This window comes from Oryzias latipes, chromosome 6, assembly GCF_053564925.1.
Source record: "Oryzias latipes strain Hd-rR chromosome 6, Olatipes_Hd-rR_3.1".
Lineage (NCBI taxonomy): Eukaryota > Metazoa > Chordata > Actinopteri > Beloniformes > Adrianichthyidae > Oryzias > Oryzias latipes.
This window is the reverse complement of record NC_136242.1, coordinates 9,682,109-9,708,939: the sequence shown is the minus strand read 5'-3', so window position 1 is coordinate 9,708,939 and position 26,831 is coordinate 9,682,109. Positions and strand designations below refer to the sequence as shown.

Here is a 26,831-nt window from a genome sequence, read left to right as displayed (position 1 = left end):
CCAGTGGTCTTTTAGTGGGGAATATGCTGTTTCTAGCCATATTATCTGTCCACGTAAAAAAAACCTAAACACATAATCTTTAATGGAAAATCTTTTTAGCTTGTGTTTTTAAACTTTGACACACAAACATCACAAGTCTACCAAGTGGCTGATGGCACCTGACTAGTAGTTTAGACACAGCTTACTTTTTAGTTATACATTTACAAAATCAGCTGAAAGAAATGCTAAATATAATATTAAATATTTATTTAGTACATGTTTTCACAAAAACGTCTTAATCTTTTATGACTATACAATTTTTTGTAGTTAAAATTTATTTTAAAATAATAATTTCCTTCTTAGTTTTTGTCATAGTTTCCGCCTTAAATGACGGGAATTAAAACATGCGTTATGTTATTTTTTTCTAAACTCCATAGTAACAACAAAAGCGACGACCGTGGTATGTGTTCAGCTGAGAAGCTCAGATATCCGGGCCTGGGCAGAGTCCCTGAAGGCAGCGCCGGAGCTGGCAGTGCTCGTTGATCCAGGGAGACTCCATGGAGAGGGAATGACATGAAATTGGACTTCAGACCGGATCATGGCGGCGCCTGTCGGACAGGACAGCTTACCTGAACCCTGGTCTTACGGCGTGTGTCGGGATGGCAGGGTCTTCTTCATTGAGTGAGTGTGGTGCTTCACGGTAGCGTCTCCCGGTGTTACCGGGACTTGGCCAGTCGCTGTGCTCCTCCGCCGCTGCTTTCTTCTTCTTCTTCCGCGGCGGTGTAACAGGTGTTTGTGTGTGTGCGGCAGTGACAGGACCCGGACCACCACCTGGCTCCATCCCCGCTCCGGCGAACCCGTCAACTCGGGACACATGATCCGCTCAGGTAGCTAGCTTAAGCCAGACCTTTCGAACACTTTCACATTTTTTTCCTTTCTTCTTTCCTCCGACATCATCCATCCTCGTCCAAACCCACACTTACTCCAGTTCACGTCAAGCAAACTTTTTAGGTGTCACAAACAAACATGTCGTCGTTTCTTCCCTTTCTAGACCTGCCTGGGGGATGGGAGGAAGGTTTTACCGGCGAAGGAGTCAGTTACTTCATAAAGTAAGTGGCTTAAAGGTCCCCGCTGTGGTCAGTGTTTGAAGGTAACCTGCAGCTTATGGCCGCCGCTGCCTCGTCCCCCTCCATCAACACTGCTTTGAATAACTGTTGACCCCTGCGTGACCTTTTGTCTGATGTTATAGTTTCCTGTTGGCAGATCTCAGAGACATCGTCCAGTGATTTGGCTTTTTTTTGGTGTCACCTTTAAATCAAGCTTGGATATTTTTGACCATGAAAGAAGTAGTTTTATTTAAAAACTCACTCCGATCATCTTTTGATTTATTCTAAAAGCGTTCCCAGTGGTTTTTTAAATTATGATTATTCCGTTTTTAGCCAAAATGAAAGAACCTGTGTTCTCTAGGATATAGGCTATGTCCAAATTCCTTAACAACTTCCTAACTTCTAGAAAATCTACATAGTATACTCAATACTTTTTATTTATGTATTTTTAAATGGTGAATATGACGTTCCAAAGTGAAAACCTTATAATTGTAAATATTTAACAAAATTCTGAAGATGAAAGCTTATTTGGCTTATATACAAAGTAAATTGAACTATTTGTTATTTACTTGCAAAATTGTTTAAAAAAATGCATTGTGTTCTGTTTTAGCCAATCTAGTGAGCATGCATGAACACTGGTTTCCCAGAGACTTCTGGGAAATTTCCAGGGCACTGGATTTTGTAAAATGCACATTCAGGCAGCCCTATAAAATGGCAAACGCCCTGTAAAGTGCACTAAGTAGTTTCTGCAGAGCAGCAGTAGTTTATTAAAAATTGGCCTCTGAGAGCAACCCCACTCCCCCTTCTTGTCACCCATAGCTGAGAGCTCTCTGTTTACATGCTAGAAACAGACCCTCACACCCCCAACCTGACATTAGCGGTGCAACAAAAGTGTTGAACAATATTGGAGCTTTCCAGCCGTACAGTTTGGATCCAGATACCAGTTCGGACAAAGAAAACAAAGACGTACATTAATCTGGTTTTTCAACCTTTTTTGAACCAAGTTCGACTTTTTCCTTGAAAAAAATCCTGCGGCACACCAGGAACCAGAAATAAAAACACGAGAAACTCTATAGTCTGTATTGATTTACAGTCCCTCCACGGTCTCAGGTACATTTTTTGTAATAATTCAGGCACATAAAAATTAAAGTTGTAGCTGTTTTCCCTAAAAGTTGCAATGGTTTTCAATAATAATTTTCAACTAAATTAGCTTAAAATTTGCCCAGTTATAGTTGTGTCTTCGTCCATTTAATTTAAAAGCAGTTCAACTGAACCTCACAAAAACCAAATAAAATGACATTCTTTCTAAACGCTAATTTATTTTTTTTAGTTTTGACGAATCTACATCCTGCTTTTGTCTGCAGGATGTACTATGTGCCGTGTTATTTTGAGGTGTGCAACGGATCAAAAAGCTCACGGTCCGGATCGTGTCACGGTTTTAGAGTCAGTAAAATGTAAAAAAAACAAAACAAGATAACAGTCTACAATGATTCCTTTTTTTTAAGCTTTAAAACATAGATTTAATATAGCATAAGTTCTTCAAAACATATCGACACGGACACAAATGTATTTCAGTATCAACATATTTGCTCATTGTGCCCTATTGATAAAAAAAAAACATGAATTAGATCTTTGAACTCAAGATATTCCTTTATATAAAAGTTGTGTTTTTTATTTAAAAACCCACTCCGATCATCTTTTGATTTATTGTAGAAGTATTTCTTTTAATTCTAACAATTCAGTTTTTAGCCAAAATGAAAGAACCTGTGTTTTCTAGGATATAGGCTCCTCACAACCAGAGAACTACATAGTGCGAGTGCTCTGGTTTAAAACAAAAAACAAATAAGTTCGGACACCATGCACACTACTTTTTATTGATTTATTTTAAAATGGTGAATATGCAACAGACCACGATCCCTAATCATTTTACCACTTAGGAAAAGAAAAAAGCCTTGCTTTTCTTTTAGGTGGCAGCTCTCGACATGAAATGCTCTGCTTTTATTTTCTCAGTACTGAATGTAGTGACTGTCTTGTGACTGACAGTCCTTTTTTATATAAGGTTGTTCTGTTCTAAAGTGGTCAATGATCTGCAAAAACCGTGGCAGCTAACCACCAAACAGTAGTAATCAAACAGGTGGACTGCAATAGGAAAAATAAAATGTATTTTTAACACAAAATACAAAAAAAACAGCCTCATAATAAAGAATTTTAATTAGCATCGACTGTAAAATGCACATGGTTTGCTCTGTCTGGGTATCTGCAAACTGTACAGAGATGAATGATTCATTCTGGCTTTTCAGAGCTTCTTTTGAAAAACCTGATTAAAAACTTGGCTCAATAGCAGACTGACACTAGTTTGTTCTGTCTGTGGAGATCAGTGAAAGTCATCTATAGCAGGATCCTACAAAGATGCAAAGCTGAATTCATGTATGATTTCCGATCTCATTAGGAGGGTGTTAGGGTGGCCTATACCTCCTTAATAATGTGATAGGATCATTACCTTAAGACCGTGGAAGTTTGCTGTTTAAAAGGAGTTGTTCCATATGTTAATTTGTGGCCTTACGTCATATCTATGAATTCAGCTCATGACAGTTGTGAATACAAGCTAAAGTTTGCCGTTTGTGTCATGGATGGACTCAACACCGTTTTACACTTCAGGACATTCAGGAGAACAGCGTTCAGAACAGTTTAAGGTTTTGTTCTGCATTTATTTGTTTACCTTTCTACCTGTCCGGCCTTTTGTTTGGCTCAGGGATGACATTCCACGATGAGCCAAAGTAAAGTGAAGTTAGAGCAACCTCAGCATCCAATATCCTCTCCATGTCAGAGTCTGACTGTTTATCTAGAGGCCATGTTTATGCAGCAGCCCTGCAGGGCTCCTGGCTAGAGCCTCTTTTCTCTGAAAAATGTTTTTCCTATGCTTATAACTTTGGGAAAAGCACAACACGGTCTGCTCTGCGTGTTTTTCATTGGTTTTAGGCAAGTTCACAAGTATTCCAAACATGTGTTTGTTAATGCAAAAAAAAAGCCTCACTTATATGTGCCATCAAAAGGATCAGGTGCAGATCTGCTTTAAAGACCCATTCTGATGAAAATCCTGTTCTTGTAGTGTTTATCTGATGGTGGAGGACATATATTAGGAAAATTGAGCTTAAAATTATTGCATTTTTGAGTATTTTTTATTCAAATTCGTTAATAAAGGGAAAACAAAAAATGCAGTTTGAAAAAGAGCTCATTTGTGACCGAAAATGTGATTGGCAGAGCCGCAAGCTTCCTTCTCCACTTCATTCTGATGCATCCACTTGTAGACAAATAGATCCATGAACGTCTTTGTTTTCCCTCGCCTGAGCTGGAATCTGGATCAGAACTGTACGACTGGATAGCTCCAATTTTGCTTGTTTTGTTGGGGGGCGTGAGGGGCTGTAAGCTAGCGGGAGAGTGTGTAAACAGGGAGCTCTTAGCAACAGGGAGGGTAGGGGGGGCGGTGTTAACAGTCCCGCCCACAACTCAGAGTCTGATTTCTAATGAACTCCTGCTGCTCTGCAGAAACTATGTCCTAATGACACATTTTTAAATATAGTTTTGCTAAAAACTGCATAATCATAACTAAAAGACCACTGGAAACACTGGGTAGCTCGGTTGGTAAGGTGAAAGGCTATCACGCAGGAATCCAGGGTTCAATTCCCGGAGGTGGTACTAGGGTCAATTACCATATCAATGGCGAGCAATTTTCTTCACCCAGTGAGGGTCCTTGGGCAAGACACTTAACGCTACTGCCTCCCTCGCTTCAGCTGCAGCTCACCGCTCCCCCAGGGGATGGGTCAAATGCAGAGAAGAATTTCCCCATTGTGGGATAAATAAAGAATCAATTATTCTTATTTTCAATAGATCAAAAGATGATCAGAGTGGGATTTAATCTTGGCACTTGTTGTGTAAAATTCCTGTGATCAGGCTGTGAAACGTTATTTACTGTGAAGACGTCCTTTTGATCTGCGTTGTCTGGAGGTAAAGATGGGAGGCGTTCTTCAGCACAGCCTTTGGGTTGTAAAGATCTGATGATCAGCACCTTCAGCTGTCAGACTGCTTGTTTCTGGTGCCTTGGCGGGATTGTTTTCGTCGCCAAGCTCATGTTTAGTTGTTCTATGCCCAGGCCTGTTTTAATAACTCCTTTCAGTGTTTCCTTTAAGTTTATATGGGTTTGTCCTGTTTGACTGCTTGGTCTTCAGGAGACTAAACTTCTCTTCAGGCGTTTTATAGTGTGTGGTTTTTGTCTGAGGATTTAAGAACTATTTGTATACATTTGTATCATGTTTGCTCACACTTGTGTCTGTGTGTGGACACACACATCTGCCTCACCGATCTCTCCTCGCATCCTGAGCTGGCTCTTTCTTCACCCTTGCCTGCAGTTACCCCCAGCAGGGGGCTCCTGGTACAGGGAGTTTGGGGAGTAGATCCGGTCAGCCCCAAAGAAGGATAAACATTCTGCAGTAATCTCTGCTTCACCTCAGCTCAGCACAGACGGGATTGAAGAAAGGAGCGGGATGGAGATGAAAAGCGTGCACACATATGCTCATAGTGGAACAAAGGAGTTGATTGGAAAGATATCAGGGATCTCTGCTGCTGATCCAACCCCATAGAGCCCGTTATCCAGTTATGCCACTGATCTGGGTTCAGACGTGTCCTTGGAATCCTAGACAATTCAAAACATTTAATGAAGTGTTTTCTTTTTCTAAAAGGTGTCTACATCTTTGAGGAAAAATTCATGAAACGACAAGATTTCTTCTCTATAAGTAAGAAGGAAAGCTCTGCAAACGTATGAGCCAGCTGCCTTTTCCTATTCCATAACTGTGTTTTCCTTTCTGGGATCCAGTCTCTGATAGTTTTTTGAATGTTCTTGGTTTTCTAAAAGTCAGTTTTTCCTGTCACTCCTTCAAAATCCCCTCTGTGATTACTCGGTTGAGAACTGTTCTCTTAAACCAGAGGTTCATGCTGTAAGTCACCAAGAGAAAACATAAACATAGCAAGTAATACTAGAAAATTCAGGACATAGTGTACCGTGGTTTCTGTGAGTACTTTGTACTGCATTATATTTACAAAGACAATAACCATTGCTTATAAGTAAATAAAGAGGTCTTTAGAGGATGTCTCATCATAACTGCAGTCAGAATTTAGTTTTTGAAGAGATTCAAGCTTTCTCACTCAATTAAAAATTACGACTACATGACATTAGAAAAGATATCCGCAAAATAATTATATTAAAAGTGTTTTTGTAGAAGCAAAGGGTAACAAACAATCATTAATGATCCAGCAAAGGGAAAAAATGGTGGAGAAAAAACGGACTTTGGGGGAAAGTTAAACTCCAGAAGAACATCTGCAGGTTGAGAAGATGCTGTTAGACCAGAAGAGTGGGGATCATCATGAATAAAGAGGAGTTTAACAGTTGAATTAAAGGCATCTGGGAACCAAAACTCTGCTTTAATTAAAACGTGTGCCAAAGCTTCACTATCGAAAGGCTTCAAAGTCTGTAAGAAGAGCAAAAAGGGGAGGAATTGGATCCACAGTATCGCTTGCATTCATTCATAAAGTTGCAGAAACGGCTTGTTTGGTAACATCCTGACTGTTTTGTCCATTTTTATCTCTACTTTAAAGGACTTTATTTGTTTGTCAGATGAGATGATATCAAAGGCATTGTCATTGAATGACTAAATAGACCGGTGTCTGGTTCATGGGAATACCTCACCCTCACCGTAGCTGGGATAGGCTCCAACATCCGTGTGACTCCCGCACAGGCATAAGCGGGTTTGGGTGATGGACTGTAAAGGAATAGGTTGGTTTGCACAGGTTACGTCTTCATCGGAAAGCTGAAATTGGCTTTGCAGGAATTTGAGCACTGCTTGACTGGCAGCGTAAGCACAACGATAGTATCACAAAGCCATGACAAAGAGGCTTATCTTAAAGCGGCTTACAATAATGTCAGGAGTACGGCCTTGCAAGTCTAAACCCTTCTAGTCTGTGTTAGGGGGGTCGGGAAAACTATCAAGTGTGCTGTGATACTTCCTTCTTCCGTGTAAAAATGTTGACTTTGTTAAGCCTTGAAAAGGTTCGCACAGTTGGTGCAGTTTTTTGACAGCAACAATGGCAGAAAAAAAGTGAATCCCATCATAATAATTATTATTTATTAGTAGTCCTTTGCCAAATGGCCTTGCATTATTGTGCACCAAACTGTTAAAACCAGTGACTCATTAAAAAAAAAAAAGAAAAACTCCAAAAATAAATACTTCTTTGACCATAGAGCTTTATTTAATTTTTTTTAAACCTAATTTTTCTCCATTTACAATTGGCTGAAATTTACCACTTAAGTCAATTCAATTGAATTTATGTGGCTATTCATAATTGGGAAATGTCACCCAGCCTAAAATAATTGAGTTTTATAACCCAATTAATTCCCAATTGCCAGGTTTTCTTAACTGTACTTTAAAAATGCCTTTTTGATCGACCAGCAGATCAAAGGGTTTTTTTCTGTGTCATCCATGTATCCAATTAGCAATTTTGCCATTTACATTTTGTTTTTCTGCCATTCCACCAGTATGTCTGTGACTCCGTCCTGTTTGTCTTTCTAAACTATTGGCTGTGCAAATGAAGTTTATGTAACAGACTAAGTCACTGACAGTTCAGCCTGTTGCCATCTTGGAGAACACTTGCTTAAAATGCGATTATCCACTCATTTAGTGACTTTCTCTGTTCTTATTGGAGTCTTTTGGTGACTTTTAATGGAGTAGTCCTTGTTCTGAGGGTTTTGGCAGCAGCTTCCTTTAAGGGTTGCCACAGTGAATCGTATGCCTCCATCTAACCCTCCTTTTGAGGCCATTAACAGCATAAACTGTAAAGGCTCAGGATCAAACCAATCTTCACTGTTTTTACACAGCATTACCTTCCAACGGAGCAGGAGATCAGATCTGATCAGAGCAGGGGACGTTGACTGCTATGTACAGAGTACAAAAAGCCTTCCGACTGACAGAAAATGGCTGACTGATCTTGAATGGAGCGGGATGTAAATGGATTAAAGACCATATCTCATGAAAATGGTGTTTTTATCATGTTCATACGGTATTTTTCTGATGATAGAGGACACATATAAAAGCATTAAGCACGAAAATGCATTTCTTTGTATTTCATTATTCGACGCCTCTAACACTGCTCACAACTCAGTCAAATTTCTGATGAACTCCTGCCGCTCTGCAGAAACTATGTCCTTGAGATCAACAAAGGTTTTTGAATTTTGGCTAAAAATGGAATAATGATGATTGAAAGATGACTGGAAACACTTTTAAAATTGATCTAAAGATGGTTGAAGTGAGACTTCAATGCAGTTCTATTGAAAGCTATCCTAAATGCAACAGAAAATCCAAATGCAAAAGATCAGAAAAAAGCAGGTGGCTTAATCTCTCCTGATTTTTATTTATTAAAAAAGACTAAAGGCGGTGGGTTAAGGAGTAGCACCTAGTTTCAGGTTTGAGATCAGGTTTGTTCACAGTCCGGTTAAGCCAGAAAGGGCATTTGCCAAATAACTAGGCTAATTACTTTGTTGTGACAACCCTTGTAACTGGGAGCAGCTAAAAGAAATAAGAGAAAATGCTGTGCTGTTGCACTCCACAGACTGTATTCAGCGGTTCCATTCATGTGGTAATTATAGTTATGCACAGATGCAACCGCTCCCTCTATGCACTGGATGTAAAGAAGAGCCGCTTTTGTCATATTCAGAATGTCACGAAGAGTTACTTAAAAGCTTTTTACATTATTTTTTTAGCGTGTTGTTTTCAAAACGGACTGTGTAGCAAAACTTCAGCCCAGAAGGTTTTCTTGAGTTTTTTGTTGCATAAATGTGACATGTACATCAGGAGGGGAGGATCTAATAAAACATGCAGGTCAGACCATTAACTGAAATCAACCTCTACCAGAATGATGGCAAGAAAAAAGTATGGAGAAGGAGAAGCTCATGATCCAAAGCACACTACATCATCAGTAAAACACGGTGGAGGCAGTGTGATGGTCTGGGCGTGCATGGCTGCTAGTGGCACTGGGACACTAGTGTTTATTGATGACGGGACACAGGACAGAAGCAGCCCAATGAATTCTGAGGTGTTCAGAGACATACTGTCTGCACTGATCCAGGTGAATGCAGCCAAACTGATTGGGCGGCGTTTCATAATACAGATGGACAACGACCCAAAACATGCAGCCAAAGCATCTCAGGAGTTTATTAAAGCAAAGAAGTGGATTATTCTTGAATGGCCAAGTCAGTCACCTGATCTTAACCCCTTTGAGCATTTCACTTGTTGAAGACTAAACTTCAGACAGAAAGGCCCACAAACAAACAGCAACTGAAAGCCACTGCAGTAAAGGCCTGGCAGAGCATTCAGAAGGAGAAAACCCAGCATCTGGTGATGTCCATGAGTTCAAGACTTCAGGCTGTCATTGCCAACAAAGGGTTTTCAACCCAATATTAGTAATGACCATTTTGTTTTCAGTTCTTTCATTTGTCCAATTACTTGCAAACCCATGAAATGAAGGGATTGTGTTTAGAGAATGCTTTAGTTTTCCACATTTTTATGCAATCTTTTTGTTCAACTCATGGAATAAAAGCTGAAAGTCTGCACTTCAATGGCATCTGAGTTGTTTTAATTAAAATTCACTGTGGTAATGTACAGAAACTTCATTAGAAAGGATGTGTCTCTGTCCAAATATTTATGGTCCTGACTGTAGGACTGAGTTCCAGCAGCTGTTTGTTTCTCTATGGAAGTCTATGGGATTCTGGTTTCTTAAAGCCAGCAGGTACTTCCTTCCTGTTTGGAACGCGCCCGTTTCTCAGTGTGGGTGTCGCCCATTTCATGCAACAACTTGGAGTCGGCCTCGGCAGCGTGTCTGCCATTTATCCACAAAAACAAACGACATCCAAACTTTTGCAAAGATGGATGTGTATATTGTGCATAGAAAAGGAAAGAGTTTATCCGATCATTGCTAGCTGCATGGAGAAAATGGGTGTGTGTGTTAGCCTGGGGCAGTGCTGGCAGCACTGACTTTTCCTGGAAGGGGCTGTTCTTCACTTATCTATGTCAGTTCGTGAGAACTGGGTTGTTTTCGTGGGTTGAGATGCACTGGTGCAGGTTTTTAGAGGAATACTCAGAAATGCTTGAACAGATCAAAATACTGCTTTGGGGTTGGTGTTTGTGTGGAATTAGTATTATTAGCATTACTGCTGCGAAATTATGTTAAGATTTTGACTGAATAAACTAGAAATGTGTACAATTACCTTATTAAATGGATGAATGATTAGTATTGACCGGGGAAATTGAAAATGTTTATTAACTAGCAGTTATCAAATGTGTACATCCATGGGAAAATACAAAAAAATAAAAAATAAATAAAGAAGTTACACACAGAGAATCCAAACAGAGTAAGTTTTCTCTAGTTTTACTTTAACTGGAAGCAAAAATTATTTTTGGGTTTGTTTTTCCCCCCAGAAATATTTGTCAGGCAGTGAATGAAAAAGATGAAGTCAGGAGAGCATCGGTTTATTATTATTATATTGTCTAACACTCTTTGTCGCTAAATGTTAAAGAGCCTTTGTTTGGTTGTGGAGCCATGGTTAAATCAAGGATCCAACCGTTCTCTGACAGATGAATAAAACCTGGGAGAGACAGCTTTGTCAACAACAGCTTTTCCGTTGTTTTCAGTGACGGTGCAAACCTGCTTTCCTGTTTGCTTTCCGAACAACAGGAAAGTTAAAGATTATTGCTTGAAAATGTCACCTCAAGGACATCCTTTCCATCACTAACTGTATTTTTTTTTCCCTCCCTGGCTTTCTTCCAGACTCCACTGCTTTAGACATTTCTTATGATAGAAATACTAAACTGTCTTTCGCATCTTTTGAAAAATAATACATTTTTCAAGCATTTAAACTTTTTACCTGTCATTTGAAATAACGAAAGACAAATGATTAACCCTTTTATTGTGTCACTGGTTAATCATTTTCTCACCTTTTCCTGAATTCAGACCTCTAAAATGTCCCTACAGAAGCGGTGCATGAATCACGCGTCACAAGGTGACCAAACGAAGTGAAGGCAAAATCCGTAGCTTTTGGGAACAGGGTAAAAATATTTCACGGCTCTTTTATCTACATAAGAATCATTGATTCTGTCTTTTGGGGATATTCTAGTGGAGCAGCCGTTTGATGGTTGCATGCTTCAGAAGTTGAGGGAAAGTTCTTGAAAAGGTTTTTTTATTAGCATGGATGTGTTTGGAAGTGTGATAAGTGCATTCTCTCTTTTTGATGAAATGAAAGAACACTCTCATGAAATGGCATGTGCTGATGCTGCTACTCTTACTAATACTGTTTCACTTTTCCACGTCCTAATCGTATCTTGTTGTTTCCCACTCTACAGTTTGGTTTGTGTTTCTTCACCTTTCCACCTTTGTTTCCGCTCCAAACTCCTGTCTGGAAGTTTAGCAGACAAAGATGCAGGGGGAGAGTCTTTCTTCCAGTTTAGAAAGCTTTTTTTTGTGCATTTTTGTTCCAGAAATACAATTTGACAAGGTAACCTAAGGATGGACGTTAATGGATTTGTCAGAGTTAAAACTGTCACGGTCATGAGTGTGTGTTTTCAGCACAGCCTGTAGACTGCAGTGTGGCACCATCGTGGTCTCTCAGAAGCTTGTCCTCTGGGAGATGGAAGTAATTGACACGGCACAAATTCTGTTGTAACATAATCTCTAGATGCTGTGATGGGGTAAATATGCTCCATCTATCCATGCGTAAAAAAAAAAATCTTATTTAGCAGTATTTCTTTTTTCCTTTGCTAGAAGTCACGACTTTATCCTTGAAGGCTACAGCTGTGGAGGGTTCTGTCTGGTTCTAACGCTCTAATGCATTAAAACGCAAAGAGGGAAGACAAAAACTACCCTCAACAGTGATCGTTTTCTATTTCTGATAAGGTGTTCTTATTTGCTACAACACAGAAGGGAAGGGGATAGTTTTGGCATGTGTAATGGGATGCTATTGGAGAATTTATCACGGAATTCCTGAAGGAGAAATGTTAAATGGCAGATACTTATATAGTCTTACAGTCACAGTTCCATACAGTCACATTCCATGCACACACACACATACACACACACACACACACACAAATACTCTGCTGCCGAACACTGGCTCCAACCTATAACCATCAGGAGGAATGTGAGGTTCAGTGTCTTGATGAAGGACACTTTGACACATGGGTGGGCATGGCGGGAACCCAACCTGTGATCTTCCAACCGCTGTAACTCTGTACTATGCCCCCCACCCCACCCCCTCCCAAAAAAAAAGTTCTGGGGGGGCCTTAGACCAGGGATGGGGACACAGCCAAAAAACTATTTAATCTGGCCAGCCAAACTGAAATAAACTATATTGATAACTCTTATAGTTTTATTTCCCCTATAATTCTGGTGTCTCCATGTAGAGGATGCTCTACAACTAAACTGACCTTTATTTGTAGAAAGTTATTCTGCATTCTTGTGGTTTTGGGAGAGTCGTTGTTTTTCTGACGTTCATGTGTGTCTTTCTAGTCAGACATTTATCCAATCAATCCAACATCACATGATCGCAGCAGTTCGCTGTTTTTTCCCTGAGGAAAAATTAACCCATTGGTCCAATTGGCACTAAAATGAGAATAAAAGCCACAGGTTCAAATTAAAAACTCCAAAATGTTCTGTTTTAAAATATATATTGATTTTCAATCAAAATTAAAGCAAGTTTTCGCTCATGTTATTTCTTTCTCATTTGAGGTGGACTACCACAACGCACTTGCTCCATCGCTTCAGTCAAATTTTAGAACCCTTTGTGAGTTATCCTGATGTTCATCAAATGCTGCCGGATCTCAATAGGTATAGGTTAACAGTGACTGTAAACTTGCACCAGTACTTTGGTAGTAAAATGAAAAAAAAAGCCAAACTGTTTGATCAATAAATTTTAATGAAATGAAAGCAGGAAGGTGCAGCTGGAAGAAGGATGAGTGTAGGTAAAACTGGAGGAGACCGGTGAGTCAGTGTTTATACCTGACTCACTAAACAGAAGCTCCACAGGGACGTGGGAGTCGGAACAATAACATTACATTCTCAGTCAAATTGAAAACCAAACATCTTTGAGTAAAAAGGGGGGAAGACATTGAAATCTTATTTTTGTGTTTAAAGAAATAATTCTCTTGACTGAAAACAGGAATCTGCTTTCACTGTGAGACATTACAGAATAGGAAGTATTTATTAGATTGATTACTAAGGTTTGCACAAACCATGAGGTGTTTATATTGTCTCTTTACTGCAACAAACCAAACAGCAAGACACATCTTCTTTTCTTGTCTTGATTTCTTACTAACGTGTGGTTCCGTTACTCTAGTTCAGTGTTTTTCAACCAGTGAGCCGCGGCACACTAGTGTGCCATGAGATATGGTCAGGTGTGCCGTGGGAAATTACCCATTAACTGATCTAAAAATATTTCCCATCTCCAGGATATCAGCTCTGTGTTCATCCAAACTGGCCCTGATTAAACACTTGGGAGTTAGGAATATGAAAGATCATAAAATACTTTTTTCTTTGTGTTTATTTGATTCTATTAAAGACATTTAGATAAGAATGACGGTACTGCGATTTAGCCGCAGCTTCAGCTCTGTTTTTGGAAAAGTCCTGCTCCTTTAACTATCTCTACCAATAATTCTTGGAGGCATCATCATATGTCATCAGTCTGACCAATCAGAAGTGGTCAAAGTCTTCACTTCCTTGTTCCAATTTAGCTCATATAGTCTCTCAGTTCCAACAAAAATACCAACTAAAGCTAGTCTTTAGCGGTGTAGCTTTCCATGGGATCTGGTGTAAGACCGTGGAACAAGTGAACAAAACAATGAAGCTCAGAGATGCTAGTCTGTCTGCCCTTAGCGGCAGTTTGCACTACATCTCCCATGATGCATCGCGTTAAAGTGACAGCGTCTCAGCGTAAAATGAGTCTGCCCTGTTGAACATCTTGAAACCACAACAAACACACATCAAACAGTTTTTAAATCTTCTTGATGAAATCAGAGGTCAACAGTTTAGTTCTCCTTCAGGATTTGTGTTTATTTACAGCCAAACATCCCAGAGTTTAGTCCAAAACATCTTTCTAACTGAAACACTTTTCTAATAACGTCTGGATTATTTTAAATTTTTAACTTAAGAAGTAATAACAACATTTAAGAAACAGGATAAAGGTCAAGTGGTCAATAAACACAATTAAACTAAATTGAAACAAATGAATCATCTAAAAAGAAATAAAACATTTTTGTTAAAGTTTTCGAAGACTTCATCTTTGATTAAGACAAGAGAAAAACTAATAAAACTTCAACATGTTCACTTTTTGTGTTACAGAAAACATAAATATAATGTTAGTCTTTTTGTGTAAAATGTATCAAACATATTGTGATCATATCATTGTTCAAAAATTACAGTTGCCTTTGCACCAACATTGAAAAAAAATATAAAAAAGATAAATCACAATTTAGAAAAAATATGTCTTTTTGGTGAGGTTACATAAAATTGCGTGTAACAAACTGAAGGGAAAAACAACTACCAGGGTAAAATGTCAAATAATTTAGTTGAAAATCATTACTGAAAACTAACTTAACTTTTATTACAACTTAAACACATTGCGGAGGGACTGTACATCAATACAGTTTGAGTTTGAGTTTCTCTTTTTTTTAATTGTTGGATGCTGGTGTGCCGAGGGATTTTTGTCAAGGAGAAAGTGTGCCTTGGCTCAAAAAAGGTTGAAAAACACTGCTCTAGTTATAACAGACAGACAGCAAATCCTTGTCACTTGCATCCTGCACAACTCATCTGTATGACAGAGTCATCAAAATTTCCCACACATTGTGCCCAATTATCTATGTGACTATTTGCTTATTTGTTTGTTTGATCTGATTTCTAGTGAGCTGTAATTGTATTAATACTCTTTTCATTTTCTTTGGGATGCCATGATGAAGGGAATGTATCCCTGTGAAATAAAGTTCAATTCAATTCAATTATGACACAATTAGAGCAGAGTTAGTGTGTTGTTTTTTTTCTGCTATTTGGAAATGAGTAAGCTAGGTTTTTTTTTTGTTCTTCTATCAGAATTGACTTTTCTGCTATGTAAGTTGTTAAACTCAGACCTTAGTGTTGCTACTGGTGTCCAACAACTGAGCAAACAGATAAGAGCTGAAGGCCTTTTGTGTTGGACAGATTTTACCATTAAAATAAGGGGTTATGCATCTTCTGATAGCCAAGGTGCATATTTGTTTAAACCCCTTTTTTTTGTTTTTATACTATTTATTTATTTATTTATTATATTTTAATATATATATATATATATATATAAGTGTGAAGGGAGGTCACCCTCTGCAAAGGGGATGGGGGCCCCAGCGAGGTAGCCCCTGGTCCTGTCCCCACCCAGGCACTCTCACACACACAAATTCTTCTGGTTGCCCCCAGCACGCACACCCGGCTATTGCCCCGGCCAACAGAATCCCCACAAGCCAGGTCGCTCTGAGAGGACCAGGCGGACAAAGACCGGCGCCTCTCCCCCACCCCACCTATGTAGTGTGGTGTGGATATGCAGTGTGTGTGTTGCAGGTAAAATGGGGGGGGGGCTTCGGTGTTGAGGCGGGCCCCACCTCTGTGAAACAGCAGAGGCCCCCCACCCTGGGGTCCCTCTGTGTGTGGTGTCTAAAGGGAAAATTAAAATTGGGGGGTGGACCGGTGAGAGACGAGCCTGGGTGGTTCACCGTGCCCTCCTCCACCAGACCATTCCCACTATGCCCTATATCATTTGCAGCCATGGTGGGGTATATGGCTCTGGGGGGGGGGCGTGACATTGAAAAGAAATAGGCGGATGGGCTCAATCCGCCTGTACCTCCCAGGACAACTGGGCAGCCAGGAGGCAGCCAGCCAGTCACAGACAGAGGCTGAGCCAGTGCCAGCGCGGAGAGACAGCCACCAAGAGAGGGGCCCAGCACTGCACACGAAGGGCAAGAGTTTCGGCACCACCTGACATACCTGAGGCACCAGCAACATGCCCCCCCCCTACCAGGGTTAGGGTTAGGGGTGCCAGGGTGATGGTGGACAGCCTTGTCTAGTCCCTCTTTTAAGTTAAATCTTGGAGATGTTTGATCATTTGTTCTGACATGAACTTTAGGAGAGGTGAATAATATTTTAATCTAGTTAAAGGATTGTCCAAAGCCAAATTTATTCAAGTTGGCTATTAGTAATTTCCAGTTGACCCGATCAAAAGCCTTTTCTGCATCCAGTAACACAATGGTTGCTTCTTGGTTATTGATATTTATGTAATCTATGAGGTTGATTAATCTGCGCATGTTGTGGAGGAATGTCTACTCTTTATAAACTCTGTTTGGTCACGAAATTGAGGGAAGGTGCTAGCTTCTCCAGCCTCTGGTGTTGACTTGTAATGTCATGGGTTTTCACTTGCTCAGTGAAGTATCATGCAGGCTTTTGATGCTGTCTCACAGCTATGTGTTGCTGCCTTTTGCAAAGCCCAGTGATCGTAGTGGAATACTTGTCCACATGTCTAGGGGTGAGTTCTAAACCTCATCCATTAGAAATAGAACCACCAGTTTGCTGGAGGAAAGAGACAGCTAATGCTCTTTTAGAGTGGGTTCAGTTCGACTTGTTCCAATGTTGGGGTTTACTGGTGTACCAGTTAAGTTGTAGGCATAACAGAATGTATACATTTCATGTAGTTTGACTGTTCTTGAGAGAGACTATCAGCAGTTTTCAAGATCTGTTACTGTGTTGCCTGTGTTCAACTTATATTTTTTGAAGATTTGAGGATTTGAAAAAAATTCTAAATTTGGAAGAAACACTTATTTGCTGAAGTGCGGCCAGTAACTCCTTTGCTTTCCTGTCAATCAAACACGGGCGGGGTAAAAAGGCCTATTGTTGATTCCATGTCCTTTGAGCTACTGTGTGGGTGATGCCTCTGGAGGTTAAGTAGCAGAAAACATTGACAACAAACTTTATTTGCATTTTACAAACTCTACATATATTTATCATATTTTTCGTGAAACACATGAAAAACCATGAAACGCAAACTCCGTGTATTTACAGGTACTTCTAAAAAAATTAGAGTATCAACAAAGTTAACTTTTTTTTTTAAGTTTGTCGGTTGAAAAATTCCCCCCCCCCCCACCCCCAACACATTTATTCAAATATTTTAAGGGCTTAGTTCTTGTTAGTTGATGATTTATAAATCTGTTTTCTTAACCCTCTCTATTCCTGTTTGGGGTTACAGGGTTGCTAGAGCCTATCCAGCTGCTGAAGGGCAAAGGTGGGGCACACCCTGTACACTTCACCTGTTGATTGCAGGGCAACACAGAGACAAACAATCATATAGACCTGATTCATGCCTAAGGCACCATTTAGAGATAACAATTAACCTATGAAGCCAGAGAGCCCAGACAAAACCCACCCATGAACTCCACACAACAAGGGATTTGAACCTGGGTGTTTTTGCTTTAAGGAGGTTGTTTCTGCACGAATGTAAGGCTTCTAAAAACTACCATGCCCCCCCCCCCCCCCATTCGCTTTTAAATATTCGCAGTTCACATATTTGCAGCCTATTTTTTACATTACAAATAAGCTCTTTTTCTAATATCGTTTTTGCATCTGCTGTTAATTCACCACAATTTGTTTAAAGAAATATTCAGAAATACAATTTTAAGCTTAGTTTTCTTATTAAATGTCCTCTATCATCAGGAAAATGCCACGAGGATATGTTAAAAACACAGATTTTATCTGTGTGGGTCTTTAAGGGAAAGGAAAAAATGTATTATTATAAAATGGGTCCTAGATTTAAAAGTGTAAAACAACAATATGAAACCGTAGAAATTTAGATTCAATAAAACTAAACTGCTGGTTTTTGTAAGAGATGTTTCTCATTTATGAAAACTAAATAAAGTAAAATCTAAGAATGTTTTTACAGCAAAACTAAAATAGACAGACCCCAAGTAAGAAACAATATCATGGAAAATACTCTTCAGGGTTAAAGATGCATAACGGGCCAAGATTTATTAGTTTTATTCATTTTAACCAAGGCTGACAATGCCTTTGAATGCCATTATCAGCCTATAGAGATATAGTGTTAATATTATTGTGAATCTTTACTGATGCACAACAATATCCTAATCTGGGTCAAAGGCCCACATTTGTTTTGTATGGAAGCCAGTCTCTCACAAATGAATGAATTAGCAAATTATCAGAGGCATTGCATCCTGTGAACCAGTTTTATGTATTCCAAAAGAAATTGCACGCAAAGTGTTTTAAAGATGAGCTTTAATGGTTAGTGAAGGAAACAGTTTTTCATCACCATTTTCTAAAGCTGAGTATGTAGATGATGAAACTTTTTTATAAATCTGGAGATACATTTAAGTTTAGTGAAATTATCATTGCAACATTTTTATATTTTATTGAATTATCAGGCCATTTTCTTTTAGACCTTGGAGATTTTCCAAGGAGGTCAAAGGAAAAAGGATAGAGACTTCATTTTCAGCTCTTTAGGCTGACCACCTGAATGAGTATATTATTGCTATCATCAAAGTGCATCAGCTTTGAGATTGGACAGAAGTTACGTAAGCCACATGGATTTATTTGATGTCTTTTTATTAACCTTCCTCTGTTCTGTCTCCAGCAGGACCAAAAAGTAATTTTAAAGTTAGAAACAAAGACATCATGAGAACGGGGGAAATTTTAAACAACTACTTTTTTTTGGCTGACTTAAATTTAGGTCTTAAAGGTTGTCTAAACCTTCTGACTACCAGCAATGCAAATTTGTGCTCTGTGGAAGACATTTGTAAACCTGAATACCTCCCAACTACTGCATACGACTGAAATAACTCCTTTTGCTATCTACTGAATAATGCCAAATGTATAAAGATGGAGCTTTGGGACTTGTAGTATTTGATGGATTAAAAAAAAAATTCACGTGACAAATTAGTTTTCTTTGGTATTCAGGAATTAATATTTTTTCTGTTACTTTTTTTATCCAAAATTTTTTTTTTCAAGGAGTAACTTCTTTTTCCCCCCCAACCAAATCAGTGCTTTAGAACTCTTGTGTTTAGACATGTTCTTCACAGTGGTCCTCTTTGTCCTTTATATTGAATCATTCTTTGATGTTTTCTTTAAAATTTGTCTTTTTTTCTGACTTGCTCCCTCTATTCTTCTGCTGCTTTCTTTTTTCCATCTCAGCACTGTGGAATTTGTGGGTCCATTCCAGAACACTGCATGTCTTGGGTGTTTGTGTGTTCAGTATCGTCTTTGAAGATGGGCTGAATATAGATGCCTTGAATATTTAACCTCACCCTCAAGCTATTGTATTAATCCAGCAACTCTCAGAGAACATCTGAGAACAACACAGATGTTTCCATCAGATATGTGGTTTACCATGATACTTTTTGGTAATGGGAGAGGTTTAAAGAAACAATAAAGCTTGATTACAGGCTGCATATTTTGCATTTAGCTTTTCTCATTTAGATTTCTTCTTCATCATCAAAGCTTTTACATACACAGTGTTGTCATCCGTCTGCATGCCTCCAGGACAGCCGAGCTGTAGTCTCGCTCTATAATAATCTCACAAGTTTAAGAGACTGCAAAATGTGATTTCAGAGACAAATGACTTGGAAATGAAAATATTCTAAACAATTTAGAGAATTTTATAAATCATTTTAAATCTAAAATAAAGCTTGGTCTACATAAAACAGAATATTTTTTAAACCCAAGACAAAAAAATCTATCTTGGGATTTAGCTGCTTTTCCCTCCCAGATCTTTGTTGTTTAAAAAAAACAAACATATAACGCTTGCACTCATTTGAGCACTTTTTAATGTCAGACCTCTAATTTCTCTTTTGATGAGTGAGTTTACATCAACATCTTTGTCTTTGTTTTTTGGCTGCCCCCCTTGGCAGCATATAATCCGCCCCCATCTTCAGTGTCCCCTCTTCTCACCCCAACCACCCTCATCTCCTCTTTGACTACATCCTTTAAATTCTTCTTTGGTCTTCCTCAAGGCTTCTATTTAGGTAGCTCAGCAAAATCACAGTTTTTCCTCTCAACATGTCCAAATCATCTCAATCTGGCTTCCCTACATTGATTTCCTAAACATCTATCATTCACTCTGAAGAATTCGTTCAAGATTCCATCCATCCTCATCACTTTCCCAAAGAGGACCTTAACATCTTTAGATCTGCTATCCATGTCTGCTTTTTAATCACACTGAAATAGAAGGTGAAAAAACTGTCAATTGGAGTTGATTTGTCTTTTATTATTTAAGATGTTTGACCTCTTTTACAAGAATCTTTCTCATGTAAAGGATTGAGAAATCCTTTCAACTCTTTATTTTATCCCAAGTACTTGAGGTCAACAGTCCAGGACAACAGAGTGTGGGAAAGAGATACACAAGCGTGTGCAACCATGAATCAATTTCTCAATTGATGAAGCATCTCAGAGAAGAGGTTAAATGTCTTCATTAATAAAAGATAAGTCTAGCTGACTGCCTTTTTTTTTAAAAACCTACTATGTTGATACCATCATTGTAGAAAAATGTTTAATCTATACTGACAAATTTTATAGCACATAACACCTGAAACATTCCTCCATATGTTCCAAGCAGCTTGCAATCGACTCTTCATCTGTTTCCCACACTCTCCTGTTGTTTGGACACTTGACCTTAAGCCTTCTACCTTCTTCATATTTTACTTTATGACATGATCCATTGATCTCTAACTTCAGCCCTCATCCTAACCACTGTTACATTTGTGCATGGTATTTCTATAATGTTTCACATTATAACTAACAAACATAATTTTAATGATTCTTCAACTGGAGCCAGTGGGGCATTTAAGTTGCCCAGAAGAAATTGGATAATGTTTACAGAGTTCATTCATTCAGACTGGATAGAAAGTTTGATTTAATAAACTCCATCATCTAATGGATAGTCATTAAACTGCCAGAAAATGATGAGTACTCCCGTGTCTCCCTGGATCATTTCTGTTGTGAACAATGTGTTTTATTCCAAATAGAACTGGCATACCCACCCTGTCTTATTTAGGGTATGATTTATCTCTAATTTGATTTTATTCCAACTATGATGCTTAATCTAGTGGATTTTTATGGCTGTGTCTTATTTAGACTGTGAGCTTATTTGGGGAAAAAGCTGATTCTTGGCAGGTCCCTACTGAAAAGAGAACTATTTGTAAGAAAAAAAAAACCTCAAAGCTAAACAAAGTTGTCGTACAGCATTTCAGACTGATGGTAATTGTATAACTGTTCTGTAAATAGTTGAAGTTTCGTGGTATTTTTTGTGCTTATTTTAATGTCTAAATAGTGGCATAGAAAATCATTTTTTTTCATTTTATAAAGGGCTATTGCATGTAAAATATGAAAAAATGCATGAAATGTAAAGCCCACAGTTGGAAACATAAATTAGCTTGTAGAATTTCTCTAAATGACAAGCCCACACTCTGCACCATGTGGGACTGAATCGTCTCGTTCCTTGTTGCATGATTGTTGCCTGTGAACCAAACAGAAAGGCTTGAGGCTGGAAAGTGTACGGCCTCCATCTGTCTTTCACACGGAGCAAACAAGGATGGAGACAAAGGAAGAATTGAAGACCTCTGATCCACACAGTAAGAGAGTGAAACAACAAGATGCTTTATACAATGTTGTGAGCCTTAGTGTCTGGTAAGCGGTGGGGGACAGCGGCCCTTCTGTCAGATAGGGTGAGGCTGACAGGGCAGCACATCCAAAATATTTGCAATGCGGTCCGACACTATGAGAAGGAAGAAAAGTCATACTGGGTTTTTAATCCTAAGTTTGTGAGTAAATTTTTTGGTAGACATCAGCAGGATAATATCCTTAAGAACTGTTGTTGTGGTGTGGAAGGATGGGTATGCGTTGGAGCCATTGTCCCACATGGGACCTTGGTCATGAACCAGTACCCATCAAAAGTCACAGCATTTGGACACGAAAGCCCGAGAGATTCACTAACTCTGGTGGCCATGAATTTTCTACTTGGGATCTCAACTGTGACTCAAGGTAAGGACTCCACAGTGAGCCATTTCTTCTCACCACAGAGCAGATATAAACATTGGACTCTGTAAACATGTCAGTGCTCTGATCCCATGTTGGCGGTCTCTGCATTATCTATGCTACATCTGAGGAACATGAGGTGAGTTACAGCTCAGTAGCTTCCTTGTTTCCAGGGAAAATACTCTTCCCTTTGGTACTGTTTATCACGCTGCTCGAACATGTTGATACGAGTTGAACATGATGTCATTTTTATGGATCAGTGATGTGAAGTGGGAGACATAGAAATGGGTGCATACAAGGGTTTTATTGTTAGTGTTGCTTCTGCTGCACCAGGTGGAAATACCACACATGTACAAATTCACATAAAACAGATTATGTCCCAGTTGTGGTTCTGTCTACCACAACTTCACTTTGACGTAAACAAAGACTAAAATTCTGGCACTGATCCTCAGCTGAATGTTACACAAAATTAATTCAGCTTGACAGGAGATATTTGACAGCTTTAGTGACACCGTCAGGTGGTCAGATCCTAATTGGGAGTCGTCTCCTGCTGTTGGATGAGGCCATTGCTGACCTGTTTTTGTTTAAAAAAATATTGAGTTGCTGTGTTCTTCCACTACTATTTTAGATATTTATTTCACACTGAAATAAAGATAGTAAGTGTTAAAAAAACGACTGGCATGGGGAAAGCCAGACAGGACTTCACTGTTCTGTGTTTGTCTCCTACATAGGGTTCAGAGTAGAAAAATGACCAGATGGAATTGTTAAAAAAAAAAAGCGAAACAGATATGCTCACCTATAAAAAAGATGAATTTAAAAAACAAAAGTTATTTGCAGAAACCTAAATTGTATAAATTGGTCACTTGTGTGTGCAACACAGATACTCTTAATGACTGTTGTGCAAGTTTTTATTATCACAGATAATAATGATCAAACTGAATGGAATTTCTTTTAAAATCTGTTTACCATGGAACATTTTGAGTTTGATATTACTCCTAAATATGTTTTAAAAAAAAACATGTTCCATCTTCCACTGATAATAGTTCCGAATTTTTGAGTAATATTGTGGCGGTCTAAGTCTATTTGCATGTGTAAATATTGCATTAAATGTGGTAATGAACACCACCAAGCCCATGTCGGACTTTTCATCTGCTGACCCAACAGAACAAGAAGGTTTGTGTTTGATTTCAGAAATACTCGTGTATTACATGTGTTTTGTGGCTCTCCCGGTTGTGGTTGTAATTCTGGAGTCGTGTTAGTGTCAGTGTCTGTTAGGGGTGCAGAGACACTGCTTTTAATCCAACAGTGATTCACAGAGATGTTTTGTCTGTTATATCTGTGTAATCTTCTTTAAATCTGATCTTTTTTTTATCACCACCAAGTCAATGTAGTGAAGTCAGCTTTGCTTCGATGCCTTTGTTCTTTTTTCCCCTTTTGTGAAGCTTTTCAGTTCACCCACCCAAACGCTATTGCAATGACATAAATGGAAAGTGCTCAGATCCAAGTGTCCTTGAAGAACTGAACCTAGTTAGATGTGTAATTTATTCGGATTGTGCAGTCACTTTAGTGTCTTTTCCAATTAAATCCAAACAGAAGTCAGGTAAGGTCCTGTGGATCAATCTAAAGACAGGAATGGCAAGTGGGTCACATTAACCAAGAGAAGTACCAGTGTGCTCGAGTTTGTGCATGACTGTCGGCCAAACTGCTTCGAAATGTTTTTGTCCGCTGCTTCCATCTGTATTTTTGTCTACACCTCGTCCTACCTGCTTGGTATTCAGGTAGGTATTCAGTTGTTTGGTTGCCTCCAAACATGGTGTGTTTGAGTGAATCAGGTTCACAGATAAACCAGTCTGTTTGGAAAGGGGCTCCTTTTGCCCTGTCCCCTGGGGCATTGAAATGTTAAACTACACATAGTGTCAGGTGGTATTCAGGGAATTTTTGGTTGTTCTTAGATCTTTTGGATTGTATAGTGTTGAGTCATCATCTCTTTTTCCCACAGCCAGGAATCACTATATCACTCATAGGAAAAACAGGAATAAAACCTATTGATTTATCTGCCCTTTTTTTCCTTTTTCTTTTTTTTGTGTTTGAATGGTTGTTTGAGTTATAGGCATTGGCGGGAATCCTTAACCTTTTAATACCAACGCTTTAACTCCAGTATGCCCCAGAGTATTCTTTTGACTATTGTTACTCCAACTGTTTGTGCAATTAATTCTGAAATGAAGAAAAGCAGCTTTATTCTAATTTGCAACGCTGTAGTGAAGTGCTTTTTTGCAATCAATGTGAATCAGCTGATTCTGACTTCTTCTATAGGATTGAAGAGCTTAGGTTACAGCCAGTGCTGTTAATCATGAGCCTTTGATAAATAATTCACAGAGTTCTGCAGACCTTTTTTCTAGAACAATGTCTGTGGGACAAATGAAGCTAAAAAGGTGTTGTTAAAGCTTTATCTCCCAACACCATATTTGGGGGAAAGCAAACACTGTAATTTAGAATAAAAACCTCAAGTTAATTTTCAAGCATTGCAGGACGGAATATCCTGCAATCTTTAAGTAGACTTTTAATGATTTACACTCCTTAAGGACCCACTCTGAAGAAAACAGTGTGTTTGTGTTTTTAACATGTTCGTGTGGCTGTTTCTCACTATGGAGGACACATGTTAAGAAAATTAAGATCAAAACTGCGTTTCTGAGTATTTCTTAATTCAACCATCGTGATGGAGCAAACGACAAAATGAAATTTGAAAAAGCTTGAAGCTGTGACGTAGGTGCTGCAATCCACAGTCCTGAGGCTCCATGATGATGCATCCACGTGCAGAAACATGGACTGTACGGCTGGATTGCTTTCAATTTTTGTTGCACCTCTAATAACACCTCTAGTTGGGGGTGGGAGGGGCTGTAAGATAGTGGGAGAGCGTGTAAACACCGATGATGGGAAATGGGAATGGGTTTACTTTGCACCAACAATCCCGCCCACAGCTCAGAGGAGAATTTCTGATTAAGTCATGCCACTTCGCAGAAACTGTGTCTTACTAAACGACAAAGGTTTTTTTTTTTTTTTTTTTTTGGCTAAAAACGGTTTAATCATAACTAAAAGTCCAAAGGGGAAAACATTTTACCATAGATGAAAAGATGATCATAGAGAAACTTTCAAATGTTACTCCTATGACATCAGGTGTTCCTGTTTCCAAATCCTCTCTACATGTTTGCTGAAGCATTTTGTAAACCATGTTCAACTTTATCGGGAATTTCATTCTGTTTGCATCTATTAGAAAAAAAACCTACTGTAAATGGTTACAATTTTTATACTCTATGCCCCTCAAAACTCCAAATTTACTCCAAATGTGCTAGTGGGTTTTGATGTTACAGTGGGGATTGTACAAACACTTCACTTTTCATGCTGTCAGGACAGTTTTTATGAACGGTGTGCTGCAGCTTTGGCCGTGGATTTTTTTCTTTCTATTCAGTCGTTATCTGCTTCCCCTGAATGCCTTGCATTTGAGGGCTTTTTCTGGCACATCTGGGTCCTTTGTGTGAATTTAAAAGGAGGCGGAAGTTTTTTGATACACATCTGAGCTGTCAACAAAGGTAGTAACACAGTCAAATTAGTGTGTCTTAGTGAGGATAAGGTCAACACAGGAGGGCACAATGCCGCTGTGGTGTTTCCAAAATCGTTGCGGTCATCTGATTGGCTGTTGGTACCATGCTGGTTGCAAAACTGCCACTGATATGGTGCTTTTGTGTTTTTTTGAACTGATGGTTGGACAGATGGATGCCTCTTTTAGGTTTTTTGGCACCTCTGCTGTGTGAAATGGGTTTTTGAGTCATATTTCTGCCTGTTCGCCCTCTTAGTCCCGTCTCAGTTTGATTGCCTAAAATTCCTAGAGGTAATACATACGATTGCACTGTGATTTAATACAGTCCTACAATTTAAAATGTCTAAAGTCTGTCTAATTTTAATGCATTCCATAGCAAACAGTAATACCGTAAAACAAGAGCTGATTCGAATTAAATAAATTGCAGATTTACCACTGTAATCATTAATGCTCATGGAAAAACAGTCAATTTCCATTCTGTTTGTTGTGGTAACAGTAATTTCATGTCTTTCTTTAGAACATTGAAGCAATTACTGAACATTGATTACTGAGAAAGTCTCACTCTCTACACTGATTAGATCCAGCCCCACTCAAACTAATCACATAACTAGGTCTTTTTTGAGCAGCCTTAAACTTCACGCTGTGACCAAATCAAAAGAGGTTCATGCCAGGATGATGAACAGCTGATTGGGATAGGAGTGTGAGGGTGGTTACAAAGCTATTTCTCTAGGTTTATGTGTGTCCAGAGTTCAAACTAACCCAGGGAAATCCTGAAATCTATTCTAATGATCAAGCCAGAAGGTGAGATCAGTACTTTTATTCGGACTAGACAAATTTTGTGGATTGTAATTTTTGAAAATCTGTTGTTTTTTTGTTATGATTCAATTTTATGAAAAAGCAAAAATGGTCTTGTTCGTCAAATATTTTTTAGGGCAGAATTTGGTCTTCCAGCATTCACAGTTTTAGTGGCTCTTAATGACACATTAATGGACCAAGACCTCTTTCAAAGTTCC

The 26,831-nt window shown here is 38.9% G+C and overlaps 1 protein-coding gene across 12 annotated transcripts in view; it reads left to right on the top strand.

Moving 5' to 3' along the window:
• Positions 1-462: 462 nt before the first annotated feature.
• Positions 463-26,831, top strand: part of LOC101175561 (pleckstrin homology domain-containing family A member 7) — a 138,450-nt gene continuing 112,081 nt past the window's right edge. For 4 of the 12 annotated variants that reach the window (XM_011475780.4, XM_078948403.1, XM_011475778.4 and 1 more), the window contains exons 1-3: positions 464-660; positions 790-866; positions 1,031-1,088. In XM_011475780.4, the coding sequence (XP_011474082.1) occupies positions 578-660; positions 790-866; positions 1,031-1,088 (218 nt within the window). In that variant the 5' untranslated portion in view covers positions 464-577. Of the gene's footprint in view, positions 661-789; positions 867-1,030; positions 1,089-21,963; positions 22,230-26,831 lie in introns of those variants that run through there. The other 8 variants (XM_078948399.1, XM_078948398.1, XM_078948397.1 and 5 more) reach the window with 4 other exon arrangements.